At 33.8% G+C, this 12,407-nt stretch overlaps 1 protein-coding gene across 1 annotated transcript; it reads left to right on the forward strand.

Moving 5' to 3' along the window:
• Nucleotides 1–2,076: 2,076 nt before the first annotated feature.
• LOC133822798 (phosphoenolpyruvate carboxylase 4) lies at nt 2,077–11,097 on the forward strand. The gene is made up of 20 exons (XM_062255242.1): nt 2,077–2,696; nt 3,218–3,381; nt 3,813–3,927; nt 4,083–4,160; nt 4,238–4,306; nt 4,434–4,512; nt 4,602–4,678; nt 4,832–4,927; nt 5,126–5,267; nt 6,052–6,174; nt 6,526–6,599; nt 6,677–6,940; nt 7,200–7,325; nt 7,409–7,510; nt 7,634–7,780; nt 8,614–8,712; nt 8,827–8,915; nt 9,394–9,520; nt 9,609–9,815; nt 10,035–11,097. The coding sequence occupies exons 1-20, from the start codon at nt 2,541–2,543 to the stop codon at nt 10,857–10,859; spliced, it is 3,159 nt and encodes a 1,052-aa protein (XP_062111226.1). The 5' UTR covers nt 2,077–2,540; the 3' UTR covers nt 10,860–11,097.
• The last annotated feature ends 1,310 nt before the right edge of the window (nt 11,098–12,407 follow it).

Consider the following 12,407-nt stretch of genomic DNA (forward strand, 5'->3'; position numbering starts at 1 on the left):
TCGTTGGGTATAGTCTTACATTTGATTATTCAGTATTGTTATAGGACATTATATGGTACTTATTATAAAATAATTAGTAATGGCCAAGAATCAGTCAATAAATAGTCCCTATAAGATTAGTAAAACAAATAATTAATGCATAAGTAACTCTATTTAGCAAAGATACAAAATAGAGCCACCTACTAACCAGAAACTATAAAAAGACAAATTTTTTATATTATTAATTCAACCAGTTTTATATAATAAAAAAAAAGAAGTAATTCTAAATTCAACATTATATATTAACGTTTATATATAATGGGTTCAATTTTTTTTTTTAGGTCTCCACTTCTATCTCTATCATTATTTCATGGACAAAATAGTAATTTTTTCTCGGAACTATAATATTCGTAGATTTTTGTCTTTGATTTTTTTTGTTTGACAAATATATCTTTAAACTATAATATTTATAGACTTTTGCATATTCCGTCCAAAATAATAACGGTTTGTTGATGTGACAGTTAAAAAAATATTAATTTTTTTAATTAATTGATTTTAAATTAGAAGAAAATAAATAAATATCATTTTAAAAATAAAAAAATTAATAAAAACTGATTTTTAAATTTATTAAATTATATAAAATCCTATAAATAAAAAATCAATAAACATAATTTTTTTATCCATATATAATTTTGTACTTATTTCAAATGAGTAGCTAAATTTTTTTATTCTTCTTTTATGTTTGGTAGCTTTATTAAAAAATCTGTATCCGTATAAATAAAAATAATCAGTTAATTTTAGAGCATTGATTCGTATTCTCAAAATTTATATTAGTTTTTTACTCTCAATTTTGTTTTGTTACAACATAAATATATTGAAAATAATTAGAGCATAATACATTATTGAGGAAAGAATGATAATTCACAAGGCAAACAAGATCTTCGTTCACCCGAAAATCATGCACAGTTATTTTAATGGCTAAATAATTAATATGAATTTGTGACTCTTTTGAAAAATTGGATAATAAACTTACAACATGTTCGAATAAAAAAACAAGCTCATGTAGATACAAGAATCACTTAGAAAATGCAGAAACTACATATAAGAAACTGACTCAACAATATGAATAGGTAGTAAAAAAAAAAGCAACCAATCCATTATAATTAATTGAATTTTTTTTATCTCTTGTCATGTAAAAGAATATGTGTAAGTTTTGAGTGCATACATTATTAAGATATATGTCATATGTTCTTAGGGATTTAAGTTCATTTATCCAAAAATTTTACTCTTGAGATTTTTTGTATGAGCATGACAATACTGGTGCCAACAACGTTGTCATTTTCTTATGTAGGTCTTCCAAATTAAGGGAATATAGGGGTGTTCGTGGTACAAACGATGTGATTTTTTGTTAATTTGTTAGACTGCACCGTTCCAAATCGCAAACTGCACTACGTACTTTAAATTATAATGTATAGATTTCAAACTGCATAAATTGCATCACAAAAATACAATGTAGTACGGTGTGCGATGTGTGCGGTTTATATCTATAGCCAAATAATTTAACAATTAAACATTATAATTAATAAATATTCATAATAAATCTCATAACTAAAAAATGTTTAACAAAACAATAAATATACAATACATTAATAAGTTTTTAGCAAAACAATAAAAATACAATAAACTAATAACAAATAAAAAATAAAGATTTTGATTAAGGAATAATATATTTATATGTTGAAGTAGAATATGTACTAGTATACTATAAAATAAGATAATTTTTAATAAATATTGGGTATAAAATTTAGTATATAAATATATGTATATTTAAATTTAAATATAGTAAAATTGAAAATATATATAATAATGTAAGGTGGTACGATTTAAAAAGCATTTATAAAATTAAAAACTTCATAAGATTCCAAATTTTAAATTATAGTGCCGTGAGGTGCGGTATAGGGCAGTTTGTGCCGTGTGGGTGGTCTGATGAACAATAGAACATCAAATTTTCAACTCTCTTTTTGGCAACGTTGCCAACTTGCCATGTATTTTTTTTTAATTGTGTTTGTTCTCATTTAATAAAATATAATATTTGAAAATTTCCCCAATACTGGCAACGATGCGAGATGCCATAATAGAATTCATAATTAAAACACAGTATAGTAATAGTAAACAAAGATTTTTCTTTATTAATTTTGAATTTTTATTAGGAATCATCTGGAGGCTCCTCCGAAATCCGAATCACCTGGTGGCAGTCTCTCAGCACCCAACAGAAATGTATTCCGAGTTTCAGTGACACCATAAACCAGTCCATCAATTCCGGCTGCATATGCCACGTGGCAGAGAAATGTTGGTAGTTGACTGGGTAAAAAATACAAGGCTCCACATCTTTTTCTGCTAAACAAAAATATCCGTACATGTAGTATGTAGGCACTGGATAGTAGAGACCATCTTCATTCGCTGCCTTTCTTCTCCTTCTCTGCTCCACTTTCTCTCCCTGCAAAAGCCATATATACACACATACTCTCTCTCTCTCCCTAACTGTCTTCGCTTCTGCAACAATGACGGACACCACCGATGACATAGCTGAGGAAATCTCCTTCCAGGTCTTCGACGACGACTGTAAGTTGCTCGGTAACCTTCTCAATGATGTCTTGCAGAGAGAAGTTGGGAACGAATTCATGGAGAAGCTCGAGAGAACTCGGATTCTTGCTCAGGTCTCTCTCTCCCTTTTCATACCAGTTTTGTTTTTGAGAAACCTCGATCAGTCTTCCATTTCTCAGTACTGTTTCTTACTTTTGGAGCCACTGGTGTTCGTCAATGTAGCCCCTGTTTTTGCATGTGTGTGTTTTTGTATGGAATTTTTCGTGGTCGTGTTTGTTTGATCAGAAGACGAAGGAAAGACACGGAAACAGGGAAAAGGAAACTGGAAAAAAAAGAGGAACTTTTGTTGAGCGATGTTTTGTTTTATATGAATTATCGATTAAGTTTTGTGCATGAGGAGGAATAGGGGTACCGACGATATTATTTTATTTGTTACAGATGTTGTTTTTCACTTTTTGTTGGGGGTTGTAACGAAAGATTTGTTTCGAATTCGAACTGTATATTTTCTTGACGTTTGTTGAAATTCAATCAAGCATGTGTAATATATATATATATATTTAAATTATTTGACAGTGGTAATATTAAATTATTAAATAGTGATAATATAGTAATGGATTGAGGTGTATGTGTCCAGAGTGCTAATAATATGAGGATGGCGGGAGTAGAGGACATGGCCGAGCTGGTAGAGAAGCAGCTTGCTTCAGAGATTTCGAAGATGACCTTAGAGGAGGCGTTGTCTCTGGCTCGTGCTTTCAGTCATTACCTCAATTTAATGGGTATTGCCGAAACCCATCACAGGTAATATATATGTATAGGATAAATGTATTTATACATCTACTAAACGGTTAATGTTATTTAGCTGGAAATAAAAACAGAGCAGTTGATTTAACTATTGGGTGAAACCAATGGAGTCTTTAAAGATTGGAAACCGAAAGTGAGTGAAGCTTTTAAATCTATGTTTTTTTTTATGACAACTTAATCATAGATTCATGATATTTTGCGTGCATGCGTTTATTTGGAGCCTCAGAGAGTTTAAACTAAAAACACTTTTTTTATGATTCTGTTTGAGAGTGTTTGGCTTTTGAGTTCCTAATAACAGGATGCTATTAGGTTATGTTTCCTAACATTGTCCAAGGAAACATGAAATTTCATTGATTTCATGAGACTGTTTTTTTATATGCTTTTGAAAATAATTGAATTTCACCGTCACTCTGATTTATTTCGTGCAGGGCTCGTAAATCAAGGAACTTAGCATTGCTCTCAAGATCATGCGATGATGTTTTTGATAAGCTTTTACAGAGTGGAGTTTCCCCTGATGAGCTTTATTATGCTGTATGCAAACAGGTATGGGGATTGTTATTTCTGCTTTTTAAGTTTCGTTTTCTGGTTATGGTTATGCTGTGAATTTTGCCACTGGCTCAAAACTATTGTTGCAGCATCAGTGAACAAGAGAAGTTATTATGCTTCCAATATTTAATCTCAACTTCTGGTTTTTGTAGGAGGTTGAAATTGTTCTTACTGCACATCCCACACAAATTAATCGCCGAACCTTACAATACAAACACATTAGAATTGCTGTAAGTAATCACTGAACATGACATGTTCTTATAAATTTTGTAACATGATGTTTTTAATCAGTTGATATTTCTTGCAGCATCTCTTAGATTATAATGATCGTTCTGATCTAAGTCAAGAAGATCGAGAAATGCTTTTTGAAGATCTGGTATCGTTTCTCCGAGCTCACTTTTCTCCTTCAAAGAGAAATTACAATGTGATTTTGAATGGGAAGTTTGTGCTTTGGTTAATATGAAAACTCTTTCAGTCCTCTTTGGTTTATTTCGTTCTTGTAGGTGAGAGAGATAACTTCGATATGGCAAACAGATGAACTTAGGCGCCACAAACCTACACCAGTTGATGAAGCGAGGGCAGGTGAAGTCCTTATTTTTTTACACATTCTTGGAAGTACACAAGCTTGGATCTCATATACTAACTAAAATAACGATTACATTTATTCTCAGGTTTGAATATTGTGGAACAGTCTCTCTGGAAAGCTGTACCTCATTATTTACGACGTGTTAGCAATGCTTTGAAGAAGGTTAATTTCAATCTGTATTGTTTTGCTTGTAGATTCTCTAATGACACAGATTTATTGTTTGGAATATGTATAAATGCGTTTATATTTTTTTAAGCCCATTGGTTTTTATTGTATTATTTCACATCGTATGTTTTCCTTGTACTGATTTAACAGCATACTGGAAAGCCTCTTCCATTGACATGCACACCAATAAAGTTTGGATCCTGGATGGGAGGTGACAGAGATGGGAATCCTAATGTAACATCTAAGGTAGGGCCTTCATTAATGACTTCTGTAGTTTTATGAAACTGTCCAACCACAGTTCTGTTTTCGCCATTTTTTTTTCTGAGAACTTCCACCTCTCTCTTTATACATCTTTATACATATATAAATTTTTTAATTGCTTTTTATTAGTACTATAATCTTTTTGTGTGATACATTATCGAATTCGTCGATCGTTTATTTCAGGTCACAAAAGATGTCTCTCTTTTATCTAGGTGGATGGCTATGGATCTCTACATTCGGGAAATGGATAGCCTCAGATTTGAACTATCCATGAATAGATGTAGTGATAGATTGTCAAGACTGGCACATGACATTCTAGAACAAGGTTTGCATTCAAGTTATTTTTAAGCTTGGTAGATTTTAGACTAGTTCATTCCCGTTGTCTCATATCTGATCGCAACTTTATGTAGCATTGTTGTTAGTAAGACACAGTCCCTTAAAATCCTGGTGTAATCAAGATTGTGTATCAATTGTGTGACTTTGGTTGCTTCTTTCGGAGGTTCAATATTCTAGCCCCTGAAATAGTTCTTCTTTTATTAATTTAATAATTGGTTGCCTAATGTGCCTGGGACAACTTGAGAAAAGTAACCCATGAGGGTTAGGTTGAGTTGTCGAACTCATGGTTTGCTCCCATGAGGTATATGGATATGGGTTCGATTGCTCATGAGACCTACTTAGTTATTTGCTATAGTATGCTGCCTCCCAAAGATTGTAGGGTTCCGGGAGGACAAGAACATAAAATTTAGAAAAAAAAACATATCTTGAGAAAAGCATTGACGTACTGGAATATCTGGTATTGAACATGCACGCAAATGGATTGAATAGCGCTACTTAAACATGAACAGGTTATATTGATACAATGTGTCCTTGGTATGCTTTTATTAAGTCATAAAAATCACATGAGCTTGGGAGTAATATTAGGTTGTACTTATTTACATATCAAACTAGAATATAAGGCTTGTGCTTACTGCTTATATTATCAACAAAATTAAAGGATGCACTGATCATCGCGCTCTTGAATTTATTGAAGATACATATTCTGTATTTAAACATCACTTACACTTGAGGTTACTTCTTATCGGGCAACAAATTTCCAAATTTCTGTTTAGAAACTTCATCTGAGGATCGGCATGAGAGTTGGAACCAGTCTTCAAATAAAAGTCCACTAAAGCTACAGGCTTCATCCCTTCCATCACAACTTCCACATAGAGCTGATCAACCATCTTGCACTGGTAACTCTCTGATCATTGCTAACGGTGCATTTAGTTATATCAGTCAATACATCAAGATTTCGTTAATTTTAATACCATAGTTTTATTATTTGTGGCATTGCCCAAATTGGTCAAAACACATCTTTTCATGGTACTCCAACATTGATCCTTAATTATAGATATAATTCATTACTAGAGTCATCTCAATTTTACCCACACACTTGATATATGTCAGCACTGTACGTCATTTATGTTTGTATTTATTGCTTTTAGACCTTTACTGGACAGTTTACTCAAGTCTTGCGCATAATATAATTTCTGAGCCTTGTCATTCCTGGTTGATAATCGTTTTGTAATGACCTCTTCATGTAGAATGCAGTGATGATGGATCTCAGTACCCCAGGGTAGAATTTCCTGGGACGGACTTTAGGCCGTTGAATCGCCAGGTAAAACAATTTTGCTGGTATTGTAGGTTCTACATATTTGATCAATTCGTCTTTATTTTTTCCTTCTTGTTTCTCAGGATGGTCAGACTTCTTCCTACCGTGATTCAAGTCTCAACCCACGTATAATGTTGTCTAATGGATCTTCAGCTGCTTCTACTAATGGGCAGTCTGCGGTGGCATCAAAGTCTGCTTCTTTCAATGGCAGTCAAGTCCTTGCTCAAAGGAAATTGTTTTCAGAGTCTCAGATTGGTAGATCCAGTTTTCAAAAGCTTTTAGAGCCAAGGCCTCAGCAATCTGGCATTGCTCCTTATAGAATTGTTCTTGGAAATGTCAAAGAGAAGGTACTATTAGTAATGTTGTACTAGGCAACATGTTGACTCGTATTAGATATTACAGTGATGTTGGAGGGTGACTAAATACTTTTCTGGATGTTTAATTTTCAAACAATTTTTAACTCGGGAGTAGTATTGAATTGTAAAGGTAAGTGACAGAATTATTATGTGCATGATCTCCTGCCATGCAAAATATCATAGAAAAATAAGTACTAAATTCTTCACTCACAATGAGTTTGTAAACATACCTGTTATGTCCTGTGTTCAGCTTGTAAGGACACGGAGGCGACTGGAGCTTCTTCTTGAGGATCTTCCTTGTGAGTATGAACCTTGGGATTACTATGAGACATCTGATCAACTTTTGGAACCCCTACTTCTGTGCTACGAGTCTCTGGTATTCTCTCTCTCTCTCTCTCTCTCTCTCACTAAAGAATACCAAAACTTAGTGTTTTGTAACATTTATGATAACTTTTACAGCACTCAAGTGGATCTGGGGTTCTAGCCGAGGGTCGGCTTGCTGACCTGATACGAAGAGTTTCTACCTTCGGGATGGTTCTAATGAAGCTGGACCTGCGCCAGGTTAACTTTCCTTTTGAAGTTTGATTTCAATAAATTTCTTGATTCATTTATCTGTATTTTATATTAAACTACTTGTTTCAACATTCAACAAACCATTTTAACTTAAGTTTACACTTGTGACAGGAATCGGCCAGACATGCTGAGACTCTAGATGCAATTACCAATTATTTGGATATGGGTGCATATAGCGAGTGGGATGAAGAGAAGAAACTAGAATTTTTAACAAGAGAGTTGAAAGGGAAGAGGCCACTAGTTCCCCAGAGTATAGGGGTAAGGTGTCTAGATAGAGTGAAAATTGAATAGTGAGCTATGACTAATGATCTTCACAAATCTTGTGAGATGAAAATTGAAAAGACAAATATACCCTTCATTTGGTTAGAAATGAACTTCATTCTTCTCACTAAATGTTTTAACTGCTATTGTTTGTCTATAACTGGGTGACTGTGTAGTCTATAATCTAAATTTTTTTTAATAATGTAAAATTATCAGATAATCTAATAATGACAGACTCCCTTTATGAGCAGTTATTTTTCCTAGGATCACATATTCTGTAGGAGACTGAATAACCTTGAATGCTCAAAGTAATCAAGCTCACTAGAATGTGCGCTGTGCCAATTTAGGATTGACCATCTTCTAAGAATTATACTAGAATGATATTCAATATGAATGAGTCAACATGTATATGTTGGAATATGACTGAATTTTCATTGCAGTTGGCCTATTGATTCAATGTGATGCTGTTTTACTTCTTTTTATTGCTGCTAGTCCTTCAAGAAAATTTATGTTTATCCATACTTAATCTGAAGCTTGTCTTGACACCCTATCTTTGTAGAAGTAAAAGTGGATGCATTGGAAATGACCTTAGCCTAGATACCTTATGCTTTAGTGTTTACTTTTCTTGCCTACTCCTGGTATCAGTTTCATCACAGTAACTGGTTTCGTGTGCCAAATACAAAATGAAACTGCTATTGACGTTAAAGAAATTTCTATATTTTTATTGGTTTTAGTATGTCCTGACACCGTGACTAGATATGAAGTGCATATTTGAAGCAGTTTTGCTTTCTGCCCTCTTTAATGTCTTTCTCTTCTTGTTTAACTTTCAGGTTCCTTCCGACGTTAAAGAAGTACTGGACACCTTCCGTGTTGCTGCTGAGCTAGGGAGTGATTCACTGGGAGCATATGTGATTTCCATGGCATCAAATGTATGATACGTGCTGGAAACATGAAATTTTGGTCTCTCTTTGAAGCTACGCCTTTCAAAGAGCTCTCTCTATTTTTAAATTTACGAATTCTTTCTGTTTACCTGGTTCTTTCAGGCCACCGATGTCCTCGCAGTTGAGCTTTTACAGAAAGATGCACGACTAGCTGTTAGTGGGGAGTTAGGAAGACCATGTCCTGGTGGAACGTAAGTCCATGAAATCCCATATAAGTTTCATGGGTGTTATATTTTCCTTCTCATTTCAGAACTTAGCTATTGCGCATTATTATGAGTTGTTTTGGGAGCTACCGAAAAAATTTCTTTCATCTACTACCATTTTTCCATTCGAAATTATTTATGTCAAATGCGCTGATGCTCCACACATAGCTCCTCCAAGTTGGTCATCCTTCATAGAGTGATAGAATGAATACTGCGAAGGAGGGGCTTACGTTCCCTCACTGCATAAAACATAATCAGACTCACTATATATATTCAAAGAATGAGCTGACTGCCCAGTCACCTCTTGTTGATAAGTTACTTATGGTCTGTATTTTTGTAAATAATTAGAACTGCACAATGATAGGATTAGATAAATGTAAAATATCTTATGTCCTAATACACATTACTTCCGAATTCCAATGTACAGTGAATGTTACATACTAGTTTAACAAATATCTTGACATAGGCTGCGGGTGGTTCCACTATTCGAAACTGTGAAGGACTTGAGAGGAGCTGGCTCCGTGATCAGGAAATTGTTATCAATTGATTGGTACAGAGAGCACATTATTAGGAACCATAATGGGCATCAAGAGGTGATAATCTAGAAACCTATTTCTTTTTTCATAGAAAATTTGAAGTCCCGTCCCTATCAACCATATGAAGCCTACCAAGTTTTAATAGGTGATGGTGGGATATTCTGATTCTGGTAAAGATGCTGGGCGCTTTACCGCTGCATGGGAACTCTACAAAGCCCAAGAGGATGTTGTGAGTGCCTGCAATGATTATGGGATAAAAGTTACATTGTTCCATGGGCGTGGGGGAAGTATTGGGCGTGGAGGTGGCCCTACATACTTAGCTATTCAATCACAACCACCTGGTTCTGTAATGGTAATTTTCTTGCGTAAATTTTACAAGTTTTTCTTACTCAAAGGCTTGTAACTACTTTTGGTCAAGTACATATGTATAGGTTGCAGTTTGTTCAGTTACTTGTAAATCTTGCATTTTTATATTAGCGTGAATTGCAGATTCCTTCTTTGGTTTTGATTGTTGTTGGCTATAGGAAACCTTATGACTGATCACCTATAACTTGTACGGTAAATTTTCCAGGGTACCCTACGGTCAACTGAACAAGGAGAAATGGTACAGGCAAAATTTGGGCTGCCGCAAACAGCTGTTAGACAGCTAGAAATATACACAACAGCCGTGCTCATTGCGACGCTACGTCCTCCACAGCCACCTAGGGAAGAAAAATGGCGTAATCTTATGGAAGAGATCTCAAATACCAGTTGCCAGAATTACCGGAGCATAGTTTATGAAAACCCGGATTTTCTTGCCTACTTCCATGAAGCTACACCTCAGGCTGAGCTTGGCTTCCTTAACATAGGAAGTCGCCCCACAAGAAGAAAGAGTTCGAAAGGAATTGGACACCTTCGTGCTATACCATGGGTGTTTGCATGGACCCAAACAAGATTTGTTCTTCCTGCTTGGCTTGGTGTTGGTGCAGGTTTAAAGGGTGTTTGTGAGAAAGGACACACAGAAGACTTAAAAGCAATATACAAAGAATGGCCTTTCTTTCAGTGTACCATCGACCTTATAGAGATGGTCTTAGGGAAGGCTGACATTCCTATAGCCAAGCACTATGATGAAGTCCTTGTGTCCAAGGAACGGCGTGAGCTTGGTTCTGATCTTAGAAAGGAGCTCTTGGCTACAGAGAAGTTTGTATTGGTGGTCAGTGGACATGAGAAACTATCTGAGAACAACCGGAGCTTAAGGAGGCTGATTGAGAGCAGGCTTCCTTATCTTAATCCCATTAACATGTTACAGGTTGAGATTCTAAAGAGGCTGAGATGCGACGATGATAACCATAAGCTCAGAGATGCACTGCTGATCACCATAAATGGAATTGCAGCTGGGATGAGGAATACGGGCTAAGGTTACCTCTCTTAAAGCTCTTAATATGTAAATTCTGAGATGATGAAAACCTTCCATTCTATTCTAACGTATAGGAAAGAAAATGTTCTTTCTTTTGAAGTGTGCTTTCATGAAATTTGTATCTTTATAGTGTTGTGTTAGTTGAAATGAAATATTCGACTCTGTATTACGCTTTGAATCTTTATCGTGGTGGTCTTTAGATCGTCTTATTAAACTATTGAAAATATATTCTCAAGTAGTAGTAGTTTCTTACACCTTCACCACACAAGATGATTTGAAATTTGTGTTTACTTCGGGCTCTTATTGTTAAACTTATTATGAGCTTTACAACACTAATAAAAGTTTAAGCTCATCAACATCGAGGATTCTCATCTTATTTAAGGCATCAAAATAATAGTTTAGGATAATACAATTACCTCCCAATCCTTGTATTGAAGCTTCATTGTTATCTTGTCCTCTTCCAATCTTTGAACCTACAAACACAAAAGAATCAAGAGCAAGACAAGAGTTCTTATGGAGAGGAGACTACCACCAAAACCCACATTACATCCACATGTTCACTTAGTTTATGTTCTTCTATCAACATCAACAAATATAATGACAGTATTTGGCTATATAGACTTGTATCACAATATTGGTGGACTCTAGCCTAATGGGCCAACTAAAGTTCAATGGAGGCTGTATTCAAGTGCCTCAAGCTTAGTTACTGACTATTACAGTAGTCTTATTAACAATACTAGGTGGGGCACGTGCACATCACGTATGAAAATTTAGATTATTTTTAATTAATACCTAAATTTTTTATTTTAATTAGTTAAAATTTTAATTAAATTAATTAAAATATCATTCAATTGTAATAAAAAAGTGTGTCATTTTTTTATACATATAAAATTAAAGAAAACTTAAATAACTAAAATAATACATTAATTTCTAAAAAAAAATCAATTAATAAAGTTGAGAAAACAATTAAATTAAATAAATATCTATCAATATTAAAAGTAAAATTAAAATTTTTAAAAAATATTTATAATTTAGATCTAGAATATAAAATATTAAATTAGGTGAAAATATTACATTTTAGCACAATACAATATTGAAGGGAAAAGGAATAAAATACTTCTAATTTATTAAAATTAAACCATCCTAATAACGTCAACAAAAAAAGTTTTAACTTTTAAATTTGAAACTTTAAACAAAATAAAAAATATCCAATGCATTTTAAAAAATCTATAATTCTCTTTAGATAAATGCCAAAAGTCAAGAGCAATAGAGAAGTGAAAATTGATACATAGATATAAAATAGGATTTATACCTTTTTAGACCCTATGTTTTGCCTCATTATCTGTTTGAACCCTGTGTTTTGATAAATTATTTTTTGGACCCCATGTTTTGTAAAATAGTTCAAATAGGTCCCTAAACCTGATTTTGATAAACAAAAAATTGAATATAACAACACAGTTCTTAGGCAAAATGACTGTATTTTTGTTCTGAGTTATTAGTTTGATAAATTATTTGTGATTTTAGTTCAAAATACTTTGATCAAAATCG

This window comes from Humulus lupulus, chromosome 3 (genome assembly GCF_963169125.1).
Source record: "Humulus lupulus chromosome 3, drHumLupu1.1, whole genome shotgun sequence".
Lineage (NCBI taxonomy): Eukaryota > Viridiplantae > Streptophyta > Magnoliopsida > Rosales > Cannabaceae > Humulus > Humulus lupulus.

Excerpts from the sequence above, each read along its gene's own strand:
- LOC133822798 (XM_062255242.1), top strand. The coding sequence starts at position 2,541 with ATGACGGACACCACCGATGACATAGCTGAGGAAATCTCCTTCCAGGTC. Across the intron at positions 7,781-8,613 it reads TAGTTCCCCAGAGTATAGGG|GTTCCTTCCGACGTTAAAGA; the intron begins GTAAGGTGTCTA and ends TTTAACTTTCAG. Across the intron at positions 9,521-9,608 it reads ACCATAATGGGCATCAAGAG|GTGATGGTGGGATATTCTGA; the intron begins GTGATAATCTAG and ends AAGTTTTAATAG.